Below are 17,821 nucleotides of genomic sequence, written 5' to 3'. Positions count from 1 at the left end.
AGCCAGTATCATGAAAATTATGCCGCGAAAAGTAATTTTTTAAATATTGATGAAATCAAGGCCAATGATTTTTATTATTCCGTGGAAATTACATTTAACTTAACCAGAAAATGTTTGCGTAAGTTAGTTTTAGCCTGGAAAGAGTGGGAAATAAAACTAAGTGATTTACTTAAGTAAAACAAAAATGTTTTGCTTATTTTATTGTATAATGTAGGCACATATAAACAGTTCTACTGGTCACAGGTTTCAAGATCAAACAATTTAGGTGAAATGGTGAAGTACCCCATTCTATATGGGCTGTGAGATTGAGTGAGAAGGTGAAGATGACGATCGATATTGATATGAGAAGAGAGAGAAGAGTATGGGAAGAGGATTCGTGTACAGTTAGGGCTGGTATCAGTGACATTGATGACTTGGGTGATCACTTCCTTTTTGACAAGGGCTCACTGTTCGCTAAAAGACTGGAACTGAACTACAGAAACCGACTGCTAAAGGTTCGATACTGGGCATTTTCATATCTCCTGGGTTAGGAAGTCCATCATGATCACCAATATTTTGGTCAACGCTGTCCCAAGCCATCAATGACACGATAATAACTTCCAGAGTTTACTTGATATTGTGACGCCTAACTGAAAATTGTTGATATCCTGGGGATTATTGCAGGGCATTGAAAAAAGAAAAAAATTAGTTGGGAAGACGGTTCCTCGTGTTTTACGCCATGCGATACAAGTCGGAAACCGTACTGTCACTATCATAGACTATATGACCAATTTGGCAACATGAGAAAATTTCATCAAAATTATTTATTATTTTCCAACCTCCCCGTAACATAACGGAACTTAACAGCCTTCACATCCGATGTTCTATCAGTAGCAATGCACAACACAAAACCCCTGATCTGGCCTCACGGACCTTGGTTTAGCGGGTGCGGACTTCACCCCACAGCCACCGAGGCCAGTATTATATTCCCGCTATATTATGCGAAATTAGAACAGACTAATCCCGATATTATAAGACTGGGTGACGGAGAGCCAACTCGAGCCAAATTTGCACCTCGGTCGAAAAGACGCAACTACATGAACGCGCGCTTAAATGGGACAGACGGAGTTGCGTTACACTGCGGACTGGGACCTTGTATCAGGAGGCGAGGATGAGAAGCAATACCGAGACGAGACAAGGGAGACGGAGGAGGGCGTGGTGGTGCTCAGAGGGGCTGGGAGGGGGTGGAGGGGGGAAAAGAGAATTCGTAAGCAGCAGCAGCAACGGCGGGGAGAGGACGGTGGAATTGCGAGACGCCTCTCGCTATAGTGAACCTCGCCCGAGTTACGGCGAGGATCGTTTGTCCTCGAATATGGGAGACTCGCGGGAGATTTACTTTCAGACGAGGAATGTGCGCGCTGCCGCCTAGCTTTTGTTTTATTCCTGAGCGCGTTGGGGAAGGGAGAGAGGGATAGAGAGAGAGAGAGAAAGAGAGAGAGAGAGAGAGAGGTGGAGGGAAAAAACAAGAGGGAGACGTAGAGAGGAAAACAAAACACGGTCGTTCACGATGTCGACGGCGCGAACTCTGCACTCCCATCCTTGTCCTCTCTCGGGACAGTCAAATGGGGCAGAGAGAGAAAAAAAAGAGAGTGGAGGAGCGGAGGTCAAATGGGGTATGAGGGGCGGAGTCCAATGGGAATGAGAGATGTCGACTAGGATAATGAGGGAGAGAGCGCATACGGAAAACTCAAAGGGTTGGAAGGAGATTGAATGAGGGGATTGCAAAGTAAAGGGCTGAAGGAGTCAAATGGCACGAAAGGAGGACACATTAAACGAGAGAAAAAGCGGATAGGCACATGCTAAGCAAGTGATAGGGGCGGTCAAATTAACAAACTGAGTATAATTCACAAAATTCACGGACTCGGAAGGCGTTTTATGGCCACATCAAACGAGATGATAAACTATAGGTAGGTGTGGATGAAAAGTAAAAGATATCAAATGGGAAATGGATACCGCATGTAATTAACCGTTTCTCTGTACCATAGATAATGTATTGTAACGAGAGGACAAGCGGGTACAATAGCTTTCCATTACGGCATGATATAATAATGCGCAATGCGGCGTGATATAATAAGCAATAATTGAATATTCTCCATAATGCATACTTAACGCATAATCCATTTGCAATAAGCAGCTTTTTTATTCATGACACGTATCCAACTGGAGATAAACCCTCTCCGGCTAGTTAACCTTGAATGCTTTCTCTCTTGCAGATCATTTCACCCGCAATCAATTCCACGTGAGTTAAGATGAACCCAAGGAATGAACTCCCGTTACAATGAAATGGTGCGCGCAGAAATATAGAGGTTAAATTGAAAGGTGCGGTAGCAAGGTAGTAACGCTCACAGAGGACGCGATTCGAGGAGACAGAAATGTAGGTACCATCTTGGGAACTCACAAAGGAAGAGGTAATAAAGGATAAGTGTGCCACTAATTACCTGTCATCTCATTTCATACACAGTCTCCTCTTCTCGTATTTCATGTGAATCCAAATTTCAAGTGGTAAAAAACAATAGAGAAAATTCTTAGTACACGTACTATAAAAATAGGAAAAATAAGTAGAGTGGGTAAACAAGATGAAAGAATGTGAAAAATTAGAGACAGCATATGTGCTGGGTACCTTTGCCGTGGAAGATGACTAAGAGAGATGTAATTGAGATTCACATATTTCCATCCACATGCCTGCTAGGATTTAGGATGCGTCTGAAAATTCACATTCATTTGAGCAGCAGGGTGTATAAAACACTTCAAACTCAATAAATCTTCGCAGGGAATATATACAATTTTGAATCATAGGGAGATTGAACCGTATCCTAACCAAGTATCTTAACTAAAACGGTTTCCACGCATTCTTATTCCCTGCATACATTCCTAGGGACTTCATGAAGCAATGCTACCAGAATATTTACGCAGAAAAAAATCGTACGATGATAATTTTCTTTCCCCTGTTAGCACGGGCATTACAAAATATGACGTTTACAAGGTAATTTCATATTTTAGGGAAAAAACCCACTTATTGATATCAAATGTATGCAAATTGATAAATAAGGATCATGTACTAGACAAGGATATTAAAGACACGTACTGTAAACACTGACGTCTAAAATAATAGAGGTAACAATCCCTTCACTCATTCAGAATATTTATAATTTTTATAATTATCTAAAGCGAAAAATACTCCAAAGAATGAAATTCCCGGTAGTTCAAGGAAGAAACGTCCCTACTGAAATTAGGAAATATGACGCTTTATGTCGAAATTTTGTGACAAACACGCTTTGCTCATAGAAATTAATTTACCCTTACAACATCTCATAAAAGAATTAAGAATTTTTGCCAGATAATAAAGATGCTGAAATTGCATTGTCGCGAAGCACTGAAGTAATTAAGGTGGCATAAAATGTAAGACAAGAAACAAACAAATAAACTCACGATATCAATAAGCTCCTAATACGGAATACGTAAAGTTTAATCTAACGACTTTTTGAGGACATATACACCGAAATACGCTTATTATTGTTTCAGTGACCTACTTGTTGGGTTACGCTTTTCACCGCGTGCTCTAGAAATGTCTGGCACTTTAAATTGAAATTGTATTGTGGCGGTAATTGTGGAATCCGCGGATGTTAAAACTTTTTATTCATTTTCCCCACAAACAGTTTTACCAGAAATAACTTTAACGAAGCTCTAGCCGAGCCATTACTCTGAATTCAATTAATTTCCGAGGTTAGTACACTGTGAGGTACAAGCATACGCGTTAATTTACTTGAAGTATTTCAATATACCCCACGTGCACCGTATGAACTTATTTGCATATAAAACGAAGAGGTGTTAACTGCTAGGGCATTCTATAAAATATCCACGGAAAAAGGAATAAATGAACAAAAATTAAAATTCACGCAAGCTGACAGTATTGCCAAAGTTTTAGAGATTTTAGTCAAAGCAAATATAAAAATCAATCACTGCTATCTCTCCCGATTTCTAAGTCAAAACTAAGAAAGATACGCTGCGGGTTCCGTACTCCAGAAAGTAATCTCTCGTACCGAATTGAAGCTAACGGACGATTAACTATTTGATTCAATGTTTATACAACTTTACGAATATTTTCAAACCTTATCAATAATAAAAATCGACATTCAGTCCCGGCATATGCTGGCACAATATCAACGATAGATTATATATAATGAAACCTTTATTTTACTTTTGACAATATTTTATACCCAATCAATAACAATGAATGATCGTCACTTGTAAAGGAAAGTAATTATATTTTCATGTTGTAATACTTTCTCTTCGTCACACAAGGTGATATTTTTATTGTCGCTGGCATAAAAGCACATTATTAAAAGTTTGGAAAAACATTCAATCTATTTAATTTCGTGTGAATCGTGAAAACTATCCCACTTCCAAATCGTCTACTACATCACATTATAATCAGCCATTGCTACTTCCATGTTTCCAAGCTATAGTTGCTGGACACCTGAGGAACTATAACATAAATTATTGGGAGCCTCTATAGTGATAATTACCTTGGAAATATTTCCACTCTCAAATTCAATATTCGCTGCATCAACGACAAATGAATGGAGCAAAAAAATAGTTCTACAATCTCCTCTTTGCTTATGTAGTGAATAGGGCGATTTTTCCGTGACTAAGTGGTCCTTAGATACATTGTTAGGGCTCCTGATTCGTAACGCATGTGAAAATACGACCGAGATATGGATAAAAAATATCTTCCACTTTCATGCCTGTTTGGCACGTGAATGTCACATGCTAGTATAATTTGGGAAACAAATGTCTGCAATTTTATATTCCCCTCGTATGGCCACGTGTAACGAAACTGTCAGGGAAGACATTTCTAGAATTTCTAGACAAGAATAAGATGATTTCCTATAATTTTTTATCGCCTAAATCGAAATATTATTATATTATTATAAATATTACTCCTGGAGTACGCATTTCATGCTTTCAGATTTTTAAATGACGATATCTATTTTTCGCGATTAAATGAAAAGTGAAAATTTTCAAGCGCGCGAAAACGCGACGGGTAAGTATGCCGGGTAAACTCCGTGTGACGTCGTTTTGGTTCCCGCTCCGCAAGTGAGGTGACCTTGGGGCGAGGATTTGAGCGCTGATACGACGCTGGATGCTAGCCGGCAGCAGAATACCATGGTAGCTGGTAGCGCTTGGCTTAAATAAGGATTATTAATACCCTATCAAACGAAGAAAACTTTCCGACCTTAGCCATTTTTAATAGGTGATTATTAAGAGATTTTTCCCTGAGCTCTGTGCCTCATGCATGCATTGGTAATCTCAGACGATGTAAAACTCCTATCTACTCGTATAGAAACTAGGTCCCTGTGACATCGCGTGGAGTGGCATCGCATGGGCGCCAATCTGACCTTTTTTAAATGCGGTTAAGATCGACCATTGCCATTTGTCTAAACTGGGATTAGTAAAACCAAATAATTTGTATATTATGAATACACTAATGGTGGGTAAGGAATCGCAGTCAATGCCTTTCGTTTTCTTTGATGAAGGAAACTACCCTAATAGTATCTTTCCTGCGTCACGTAACTTATCCGCTCCCCCACGCATACTTAAGACTATTTTGAAATACCTTCTCTCAAAGCCCAAATACTAATTCAGGCATTCAGAAAAAAATCTTACAGAATTACGAACGATCGCAACTACCTCCACCGCGAATAAATGCCGGCTCATTTTGTATCGATTAAAACAAAGAAAAAAATTAGAGAGATAAAATATCTCTTGGCATAAAAAGGAATAAGTATAGATAAAAAAAACAAATATTATCATTTCTTAATTTAAAAGAATGCCATTTAACTATGCTTTTGAATTGTATGGTAAGTTAAGTAGTGTACAAATGTCAATGTTGTTAGGTGTTAGTTTCCTTTTTAACTCAAACCGCGCTAAACACCGGCAACGCAAAAATAAATTGCAAATGCAAACTGGTTAGTAGGGGTGAATAAATGGAGCCACCGGTACGGATAATACATTCGCGATTTCCGCGCCCAGGCATCTACATCAAACTCCCATTCTGATCTGATAATGGTTAAGAAACTTCAGAAGAAACTGTAATCATCGGGCATTTAACAAGCGGTGGGAGATGGGTAAATATGATCACATTGTGACTGAGCCACATTTTTCAGAGGCGATTCCTTTAGTGCTCACCTGGCTCTTCATGGGGTCCGTGTTGATTTGGCACATGTATAGGCCGCGGTCTTCTTCCTGCACACTCCGCACGTGCAGGTTCCACGTGGACTGGTCGTTGTGAGACACGGAGACGCGAGGGTTGTGCGTGATCACGTGGTCGTGAATCGCCTGGATTGCCTTCGTATCCGCCTTCACCCAGCCCACCTGCTCAGAAAACGGAGAATTCATCATTACGACATGAAAGATATAATAATAATAATAATAATAATATAATTTATTCCACTCATATTCAATACATTACATCGAGAAAGAAAAACCTGTAATAATTGTGGGATATATAGGTACCCCTTTGTGGAAAGGTTTTGGGGCTACCATCATAAACTATTGAGAACATTTCGTTTAATTGAGTGATATGTTTTCTTGACAATTGCATTCGATTTCGAATTTGCGGTAATTTACACATGGATAACTTTTCTTAACACACACACTTTCTCTCATAACGCATAAGAATTACATGCAATATTACTTTATTTGAAAACGTTTATAATACCTTTCTTAGCAGAAACTCTTACCTCCTCATATTGCATAAGCCATTTTTTAACTGCGGATATAAAACCCCATCTCTTCACCTTCTTTGCCACATTTTTTGGCAGCATACTATATAATTTTGGCCCCAAGTATTGATATGACTGTCTATATATTTCAGTCGCCGGCCTGGGTATATTAAAGTTTCTCCAAGATCTGATGTCATAAGTTTGTGGTCTGGCCTTTTCACCGCTTCGATATATAAATAAGGAGAAAATAGTATGGTATGGTATTTGGAGGAGGCGACCGACAGCTAAGGCCTTTTGCACGATGAGGGAAGGATGGATAAGGAAGGTTGGAGAGAAACCCGGCGTCGGCATTAGCCTGCTCTTAACGAAAGGCGCCAAGGGGACCACGGATTAACGTCCTATCCGACGGACGAAGTGTGGCGCTTGAAATGTCCCCCACACAACATTCAAGCAGGGATCGGGCAGTCTAAAAATCCCCTGCCACCGCCGGGTGGGAAGTAAACACTCTAGTCACCACACCAACCCAAACCCCAGGAGGACATGATAAGAATTAATACAGATAGAATAATATTAAGTCATGACTCCGTCACCTAGTCTGTAGAGATTTCTCAATAATGTGTGCTCAATAAAGATTTCTCCATAGTCCTGAATTAATTCTATTCAAGAAAATTCGAGCCGATAGTTAGAAATTAATTTAAACCTGCATTACATATTTTAGAAGCACATGGTCGATCTAAATTATAGTTAGAATCCGTGCTCATAGGTCATTATTACGATTAATTACGAGTAACGTTACTGCTATTAATCTTAACTGACGATAGTCAGAAAATCTCTCCAGATGAATTGATATGAAATTCAGTCACTTCAATCAGGCTCGGTGTGCGTGGTAACCAGGGGGTTAGAGTACTTAGCTACCAATCGAAGAATCCCGGGGTGAAGCATCGGGAGAAGTATTCGGAGACCTCAAATGAAATGTGTTGTGAAAAGGAACTGGCCCATGCTTCCCTTGAATTGAGAAAAGTGCACACCAGTGACTTCACTCGCGTAGGGTTATACCTTGACCGATCCAAACCGAGATTCAAGGGATTGAATCATTCTTAGAATGAGTGAGATGAGTGAGGGAAAGAATTACACAAATGGTTCACTCAGTCTGAGATTCTACCCGAAAGTTGGTATGGATGTACGTTCGCATTACTAACCTCGTAGAAGGTAGAGTTTAAATATGGAATTTACAAAGTCAGGGTAAGGAGGCAAAATACTATTACCTAAGATACCTCGTACATTGAGGTAGCTTCCAAAATATTCCACACCCTCTTGACAGAAGAAAAGCCATCTACACTCCACCAAGGACCGGTTTTATAGCGCTGTCTGTCAGATTAGTGTTGACAGGAATGTAATTAAGCCCTATTCTTCGATTGTGAATATATGAAAGCTGCAAAAAATAACTGCTTTTTTCACAATCCGCAAAATTTTAACCAGAAATAAATTCGTCCCTTAGGGTAACACGCTCCTCAGTTAAAAGGTTCGGAGGAGAAATTTAAACCTTAGTTTAACCTGGATCCGCCCAAAATATTTTTTTTGAGATTAATAATTCATATTCTAGGGGAATGGTAAGGGTCTCATTTTTACTACATTCTGAAAATATTTCGTTGATCGGTTGTGTAGTTTCCGAGATACAGGCTGTGACATAAATGTCACATTGGGCGGATCTGTTGTCTTTTGGTGCAAGGTAATATTTCCCCAGAAAAAGCAAATATTTTTCGCATTTGAGCTGCACTGTTCATTTAAATGATAAAAAAACACTAGACAAACATATTATTATTTACGTACACTATTTTCAAGCTTTTGTTTAAATTTAAAGTAAATTGTTTAAAAATTTAGCAGTAATTTTCAGAATTCCATTAACCGCGATTCATAAATTTTTCGATGTAAATTGTGATTTTTTAAGATGTAGAAGTGTTTTGGATTTTTTCAATGCTATTTCACAAGTTTGGGGTATATTTAAATTTATAATGTTTATATTATAAACTTGTCAAATACACATCAAGAAAAATTATTTTAAATTTATGTATAAATTAAAGTTTTCGGCAGTAGTGTTACGAATTTACAGAACCTTGAATTGACACAATCAATGGATTTGTTGAAGGTACATTTAAATAACATTTTTATATGGCTAATTAGTAAAATAGTTGAAAATGCATTTCCCAATTTTGGAAAATACATAGAATAAATATACATATTTGAAAAATATTCTCACAACATATAAGGGTGTAATACCTTATAAAATTGAATTAAATTTGAATCAATTTGTTTCATATAAACTAAAGATTGCTTTAGAGTTCAATGCCGGCGTACACGTACCATTTTGAGTGGTAAGTAGTAAAGCGATATTTGTCCATATTTCATGCACCGCATGCAGTGCATTTGACCGAAGCGCAATGTTCTCCAGCACGGGGACGCAATCTTTTGAGACTAATTGATCATTAGCATCGCAACGTATTTCACTGTCTGCCTCTGTTGAAAATGAAGTAGTACGGCGGCTATACTTGCCTTTGCATCGATGTATGGTCAGTAATGTTTGCATTATTACACGCCTGATCTCTAATTGTGACATGCAATGACCAGATTTCGCTCGTGAACAGATTGTGAACAGCTACATTTAAAAGTCAAGGAAAATATTCCACCATTACCACCAAAACTGATTGTCCTCCGCCGAATGAATTACATGCAAGGATGGCTACCAAAATACTCCACAATCATACTCCTGCCAAAAGAGAGTTTTTTCAGTGGGAAAAATCCCTCTGAAACGTTCTTTCAATTTAGTGATCTACGGCGAAGCTCCCACAATTTGTCTATTATGTCGGGCATCGTATTGTCTGCACAGTGAAGGTATCTACTCATCACAAAGAACCTATTCCTTCGCTAGGCTACGGTAACCATTGAGTTGTGAGCACCCCCAGAATCTTCCCAGGAGCATCGCTTGGATGGGAACCAGTTACAACCTCATAACAGTAAAATCCCAATGAAAATTTTCATCTCCTCTTTACTGATGCTAGAAGATGAAAAAACAATAGAAGTAGAATAATTATCTAATTCTGCCATGAGAAAAAAGAATGTAATCCGAAAAAACTATTTAAAAAATTTCTACACCTAATTTTTCCCTCTATTCAGGAAGATCTGTTTCGGGGAATAACCTATTTCTTACAAAATGACCTTCTTGTCGCAAATTGGCAGCTTCTCTTTTTACTTTTTTCTATTGGAGAAGTGGTGTAAGCTTCGTTGACTTCGAATCCTTTTCCTTTCATCTAACTGGTACCGAAATACTTCAGGACTTCTCTTGAAATTCATTAGTACTATCATTATCAAGCTGCAAAACAAGCTCCACTCTTGCCCGAAGTTGTCTTCCCGTTAAATTTTCCACAAGTCCACCAGCCTGGTCATCTGCAATGTCCTCATCAGTGACAATGGCTGCTTCTGGTAGCTCAAGGTATATTGCACTTCGTCAAAGTCTTCGTTTTCCGGAAGCTATTTGGCTTCACACAGTGTAATATCTCTGAGCTATAAATATCCCTAATATTAAAAAATTTAATTCAAAAGTAATTACCGGAATAAAAGTTAATAAATGCAAATTTATCGACTAATTGATAAATAATAAATCTTTTGGCGGGAATACGAAGGAAAAAACGTTGAAAATGGAATAAATTCTAACTAGAGCATAAATTCGAAACTTGGAATATTTGCATAGGGATCCGCCCAATGTGACATTTATGTCACAGTAACATTTATCAGAGTATATTACAGAAATGGAAAGCAATACCAAACATATTAATGTATTATTAATAATTTTGTATCATTATGTTGATACATACCAAAAATTGTCGCTGTAGCGCATATAGTTAACGAAAAAATTAAATATTTACACAAAGCGAACGTCCATTTTTAGTGTCTAGGGAAGGTGCATAAGTACCAGGGGTACTCAAAGGATAGGTCTTCACTCTCGCTTGACAATTCTTACCTTGAATTGAAGCACTTAGCTTCCTCTTTCTTATAAGGTATTATACACAACTATATACCGTACCCGAACGATGCAAGAGCCATTTCAGTAGAGCGATACAGGGTGTGACATTTATGTTACATTGGGCGGATCCAGGTTAAATTACGTCAATTCATTTTTCCAAAGACTAGTACGTGGGTTTTCATTATTTAGTTCAACTGATATGAAATGATCCACTAGGAGTAATCATTTAAGGTTTCCGATGGGCGAACGGCATTAGTGAACGACGGAATAAATGCAACAGTCCCACAAAATGAAGAGGAATGCGTGAAAGAAAAAAAGCCAGAGGAAGAATTTGGTAACTTGACAATGAGGTAAGTTTAAAATTTCACTAGCGATTTTTGCCAGTTGAAATTCGATAGAGGGCGATATTGAGAACTCTGGAAAACTATGATTGTAAACTTGTAAGGTTCTGGTGAATGTAAATACATTTGCATACTGAAAGCTCGGGACCGCTGTGTAAATCAATAAGTTACGAGGGTTGTTTGATTAGTCAGCGACTTTTTGAATTTCCAATATAGCTAATATAAAACAACAATTATCCCGTTAGTTACTATCTATTAATAAACAGCTGTGAAATTTTGAGCTAGTTCTGTCGTTTAGTTTGTGTTTGACAGCCATGGAGAGCAGACAACCTTGTAAATTTTAACAATGACGGAAAAAATGGAATATCGCGTGCTAACTTGGCATTAATGTTTTAGCGAAAAAATTATCACTGAAACCAAGGAAAGATTTTGCTAATACTAGGGAAACTCTGCACCATCAATTTGAATGGTGAAGAAGTAGTGCACTGTATTCCGCTGTGGTCGTACCAGCACAAGTAACGTCGTACTTTCAGGACATCCGAAAGAGGTCGTCATGCTAGAAATCATTGATAAAATCCATGGAATAATACTGGGCAATCGAACAATGAGTGTGTGAGATGACTGATGTTGCAAGCATCCCAAATGAGCGGGTACATCACATTTCAAATGAATATTTGGACACGGAAAAGCTATCCGCGCGATGAGTGCCGCTATTGCTCCCTCTCGAGCATAAGTACAACCGTATGACCACTTCAATGGAGTGTTTGGCGATTTTAAGTTGCATCCGAGCGAGTTTTTGCACCATTTCTTAACCGTGGATGAAGCATGTCACAATACACCAGAACCACAACAATCACAACACACCAGAACCAAAGAGCAATCAAGACCGAAAGGTTTCAATGGGTGGACGTGCACCAAAGAAAGCTAACGTGGTCACTCTATGATCATGATCATGGCCGCAGTTTTTGGGGATACACGCGGTGTCATTCTCATCGAATTCCTTGAAAAGGGTGAAACAATCACCGGAGAATATTATTCGGTGCATTGGGGGAGATTCGATGTCAATTCGAAGGAAATACGACCGTATTTGAAGAAGAAAAAAGTTCTGTTTCATTAAGAAAATGTAAGGGGCGCAGCGAGAGGGGGATTTTGGGGGGATAAACCCCCAAAGAGCTCAGAAATTTTTTAAGTTTAATCCATTTCACTTAGTTGAATTAATATTACCAATAGAATAGTGTTAGGATTAATAAAATATCCCTCTAAAAGCCGTAAAACTCAATAATTTGAAACATTTATCTGAAAAATTTTCTGGGGGAGAGCTCCCGCACCTCCCGTTTACCCTGGCAGGTATTCCACACGGTAGGAAGGTAGCTAGGAGATGATGCACACGTGCGTAATCATCATGGCAAAAATCCATAAATTAAGCTACGAACTACTACCTAACCCTGCATATTCTTCAGATTTAGTTCCCTGCGACTACTCTCTGTTTCAAAATATGAAGAACTAGCTAAACGGTAAGAGATTTGGGTCGATTCAAGATCTCATCAACAGAACGAAAGCTTATTTTGAGTGCCTTGATGTAAGCTATTATTTATAAGGCAAAAAATATTTGGAAAAACGTTCAACTAACTGTATCGAGCTGAACAGAGACTATGTAGAGAAATTAAACACTATCTTGCCGAAAAAATATATTATAATCAAAAAGTCACGGACTTATCGAACCACCCTCGTACTATGAAGGGAAGCAATGAATTAGTGTGTCCATATGAGCACTGAAAGTAAAACCTCTCGAAATGGAGAAAATTTAGAGCGTGAAGTAGCTAGGTGATGATATCGCTTTCGTAAAGACTGCCCATTTTCCAAATCTTATGCCCCAGCCGTCTGGAATTTTTCCAAAAAAACGGACGATTACGACGGAAGAGTGAAATAGGTTATAGCATCTTTCCATTCAGTGGATATGGCGCCGAAGCGATCAATTTTATGACCGAAGGATTCATAAAATTTTGAAAGCTTAGCGATTATTGGGTGGTGAAAATTAAATTCGTCCCAGATTTCGATTGCCTCATTCATTTCACAGAAAAAGTATCCGTTCAGGGACACATAAAACCGGCTGCTGAAGGAAAAAAGAGAATAAAATATCCAGTTAGTACTCAGCGCTCGCTTACGGGCTTAAGGATTTCAAAGGAGAAAGCATAAGTAATAAAAAATGGAAAAAAATCGCAATAAACTTGACAGTAGTTTGTCATAAAAAAACTACTTAGCAATTTATTGGGCTGATATTGGGTGCTTATTACGGAACACTGATGCTTTATGATGAAAAATTCTGCAAAATGCCAAGGTGCAGACGGCATTTATACTGTTTAAAACTTTTAATGGACGTTATGTTAATATTCAAAACTGTTACCCAGCTTTCAATGGAATTTTGGCTATTATTGGACCCTTATCGAAAGCTGCTCGCACTTGTTTTCTCAAATACATGCATCAGTTAAAAATGGAATTTACTGAATTATTGCACAATTATAATCCATTTTCGGGTGTACGTCTGCGTGCTTAATATTTGTCTCAACGTTTCATTCCACTTACTGGGAACGTCGTCAGGAGAAAGTCGTCATTTCTCCTGACGACGTTCCCAGTAAGTGGAATGAAACGTTGAGACAAATATTAAGCACGCAGACGTACACCCGAAAATGGATTATATTAGTGCATCTGATCGCTGCGAAAACCTTAAAACTAAAATTACTGAATTATTATTTAAAAAGAAAGTATATTTTAATTAATCGTGATTTAATAAGTTAATTTTATCGCAAAATGATATATTATTTATGTAATGTAGAGAAACGATGTTAAAGACAAAAAATAACGTGCGATATTACTCATTGACGCATATGGGTCATAACAGAATGACTTTAATAAAATTTGAAGTCATATACGTCATTCAAAATTGAAATTTATTGAAACAGTCTCAGATTTTACAGCATATAAATTTTACGCAGGGTTCCATGCGGCACGGCGATTTCAATTTTATTATAAAAAGTAAGAACTGTATTCCGGAATTCAATGCATTCCAAATTTGAATAAATATCGAAAGCCATTATATTCAAGAACGGCCGCAATATAATTTTGTAGCAGTCTAATTTATTTTGTCTTCTCCTCAAAAACCTGGAGACGCAGTATAGCAGATATTCGGCGAAAGTAAATTTGAAAATGAATTTTGAAAACGTATTTAATGGTATTATCGTGTATCATAGTATTATAAATATTTATTTGTAAGCTTAGGCTTCATAAATTTCAAATTAAATTTTCGATAGTGATGAAATGAAGGACATGTACCTGGATGTTCTAGGAAGATGAATTATAAGCCATAATTGGCGAAAAGAAAATATCTAAGTGAAAGCATAAAGCGATGAAATAAGATTATTTTTGATAAACGATGGATTTTAAAGATTAAACAAAAAGATACAAGCGGACGCGGATGAATTCACTTATTTTCACCTCCTAGTAATTATCACAGAAATACCGCACAGTAAAAGAAAATAGAGCAGCTTGATTCAATAACATCTCTCCTTATCAAACCAAACAACTCTAAAACAACTGATCGTGAAGATAACTTATTCACGCATATTTTGGCTAGACAATCTGATATATTAAATTCCTGCAGGTGAATTGATGAATCATTATTCATTCATTGGCTCCTACAATCTTCCCGCTTTGATTTCCAAACGGAGGAATATACTCATGATTACAGAGCCATGAGTATGCACTCTCTTACATTAATTCTCATCAATAAATAACTCTATTATTAATAGGAAGAAAAAATATAAAAAACAGCCTAAAATCTTTCATAAGTCAACGGTCAATCTAAATCAGTTTTCTTTCGCTGGATGAGGTATTGAGAAAGCATTTTTATGTGACCCTTCAATGCAAAACAACGAAAAATTAAACGAATATTTGTTAACTGTGGAATAAGCGAATGTTTATGACTTGTCTACGATTAACGGTTCATAGGTTCTTGACTCTAAATTAATATGGAAACTTGAGCTCAATGGCTTCAAATTTGATATTAGGAGTTATCTGATCTGGAAGTTGTCAGAAATTTCATTTCCAGAAGAATTGATATGAAACTCAATTCAGACAAAGCATTCAGCCTCCTCACTCACCGTCCTTTCATTTGAGCGCACCAGTGAACTAGTTTTTTTTTCTTGAGCAATGCCAATGTGTGGAAAGCCAGGATATTTTCTGTGAGAAAATTTAAATAGTACTCATGAAATTTTTTCCTGAGAATAATAAAACTAGGAGGGAAGCCGCGTGCAGTAAAAAGAACCGCATTGACAGGCGTAAATCGGTTGGTTTCCAGTCCATAAGTTCCTGATTTTCCTTCGTAATGCATTCGAGGCCGAAGGTTACAACATGATATAGAGAAATTCCACGGCTAAATAAATGTATTGACTTTTTTAAATATTTGTTTACATTTCCAAAACCCTTCAAATGAAGGTAGACGGATTACTTCGCTAATACCAAATAGGGTTCTGTAAACCAGTAATGTTTGAGGAGACATAAACATTCGCTTATTCGACAGTTATCAAATCGTCTTATTTTTTGTTATCTGCAGTGAATAATTTCATAAAAATGCTTTCATATTGCGTTACTTTATGGAATAAATTTCAAAAGCAAGTCAATTTAATAAGGGACTAACCTATTTGATATTTAAATGATCAATGGAAGTGTCGAATTGGAAAACTAGTTTTGGACACCAGGTACTGTACTTCTAAAACCTATCTACTACTGAAATATTTGTAAAATTAGCCGAAAAAAAATTACTAAGAATTGTGGGCACTTACTTGTAGCCAAAAATACGGCGCGGTGATGTTTTATGGCTGCAATCAGTCACTAAGAGCAAACGTATCTCTAAAACGCACTTTCTGCGACTACAATTAAAAAGCGGAATTGTGTACGGCAAACAATGACACGGAAAATATGCATGGTGTATCACCTGAAGCAAAAAAAAGTTAATACACGCAAATACTAAGGCTTCAATGACAGAATGCTTTGATATTGTAAAGTATAATGGACAAATCTAGCCATAAAATTGAGCCATATATATATGGGCATATATCAAATCACCATTTTCAGATGAAAAACTATAAACAGGACAAACTGTAAAAAATTCAATGATTTTACCATACGACTCTCTTACACACTCGTCATTATTTGCGTAGCAGAATATCAACCGCGGACCACAAATTTCAACATTCACTCATTAAAGAAATATTTAAACGACCAGTAGTCACGACTTTTAAAGCGGAAAATACGTCTTTAAGTCTCATTACTCTTTTTCCATTGCATCTTAAGAAATAAAATTAGCATTTAATAAATAAAAACACCTTCATAAACCGTATGAGTGGAGTTGTTTAGATTGTTTCTAGGATCTCGTTTCTTGAAAAGTACCACGGTAGAAGAATTTTTACTACATGCGTTTTCACAGCATAATTGTGAACCTAACAAACGGGGGATGGATTGGATCCTCTCCACCATATGAAAGGGTAGGTCTAGTCCACCCATTAATGTTTTAAATTCTGATCCTGCCTTTGGTGGTTTCCCAAAGAATATACAGAATAAGGTTTTCTCGGGTTTTTCAGCTAGGTGACATTGTCCATTTTCGCTATAGAATTATGAACGTTTCTAGATCTGGCACGTTCCTCATCATCAGCAAATGATGCTAGTGCCATGACCATGGCCTCTACATATACTAGTATCGTAGTTGTATTCTTCATATTGGTTGGCGCCGATTTTCGTCCTCCAAGGACCTTATAGTTTTTACTGTCCTTCGGGTGTTTTCACAGCGCGTAGCCGGTATCTCAATTAAAATGCCGGCTTTCCAATCGGATTCGAATTGCTTCTTCAGATATTCTGTCCCAATAATTGGGTAAGGAAAATGGATACTCTAACCCAGTGTCTTACTCCAAGCTTCGAGTATCGTCAGTGGTGCTCACTCTGATGACAATGCGGAGGATGACCTCTCCTCCATTGATGTCAGTGTCTCTGACTATGACAGCGAGGATCTGTAAAATGGGTATCCGAAAAGAAATTGAATAAAGCCTTTAAAAAAACACATGACGGGACCAATATCGTTTATCTTAAGCAGCGTCTGCGCCAGGAGTTTCCGGTACAGAAACCCAAATAATTTTTATTGCTTCTGTTGACTATCATTTTATTCATCAATATTCTTAAGTATTTTCATCAGTTCTTATTAACGATTTTTAACTCTTTTCTCATCGAATGTAATCATTTTAACCTCATTATTCCCGTCTCAGCTCTTTTTTATTTCCTTCTGTACATTTATGTACTTATTTATATTTTTCTATGTGAACGTCAATGTGCTGAGTCCGTGATGCCAACTCAAAGGAGGCTTCGGAAGTTATATCGGTGGACGAAGGGAATATCTCCACAACGGCAGCCTCCTGTCTTGACTGTACAAATAATGGACTTACCGGCATACGTGCCAATACCATGCTTATATCACAATACCATGTAAAAAGCCCTGGCCCAGAGTAAGAGGGGGCGGGATTGTGGCCTCATCTGGGCCAGGTAAAAGAAATAAATCAAATGAAATTAAACCCAGTTAGAAACCCGCTAAAATCCTTATGAGGTTATCGTGCACGTTTATCGCAATTGCATAATCAGAGGTGGATAATGAAATA

The 17,821-nt window shown here is 37.6% G+C and overlaps 1 protein-coding gene across 1 annotated transcript in view; it reads right to left on the bottom strand.

Annotated features, from left to right (window-relative positions):
- Positions 1-17,821, bottom strand: part of LOC124165295 (lachesin-like) — a 1,070,179-nt gene that overhangs the window by 232,601 nt on the left and 819,757 nt on the right. Inside the window, exon 6 of the mRNA XM_046542639.1 lies at positions 6,229-6,414. Within this exon, the coding sequence (XP_046398595.1) occupies positions 6,229-6,414 (186 nt within the window). The remainder of the gene's footprint in view (positions 1-6,228; positions 6,415-17,821) is intronic.

This window comes from Ischnura elegans, chromosome 9, assembly GCF_921293095.1.
Source record: "Ischnura elegans chromosome 9, ioIscEleg1.1, whole genome shotgun sequence".
In the NCBI taxonomy this organism is placed as follows: domain Eukaryota; kingdom Metazoa; phylum Arthropoda; class Insecta; order Odonata; family Coenagrionidae; genus Ischnura; species Ischnura elegans.
Note: the sequence above shows the minus strand (reverse complement) of the source record. Positions and strands in the feature narration are given on the sequence as shown.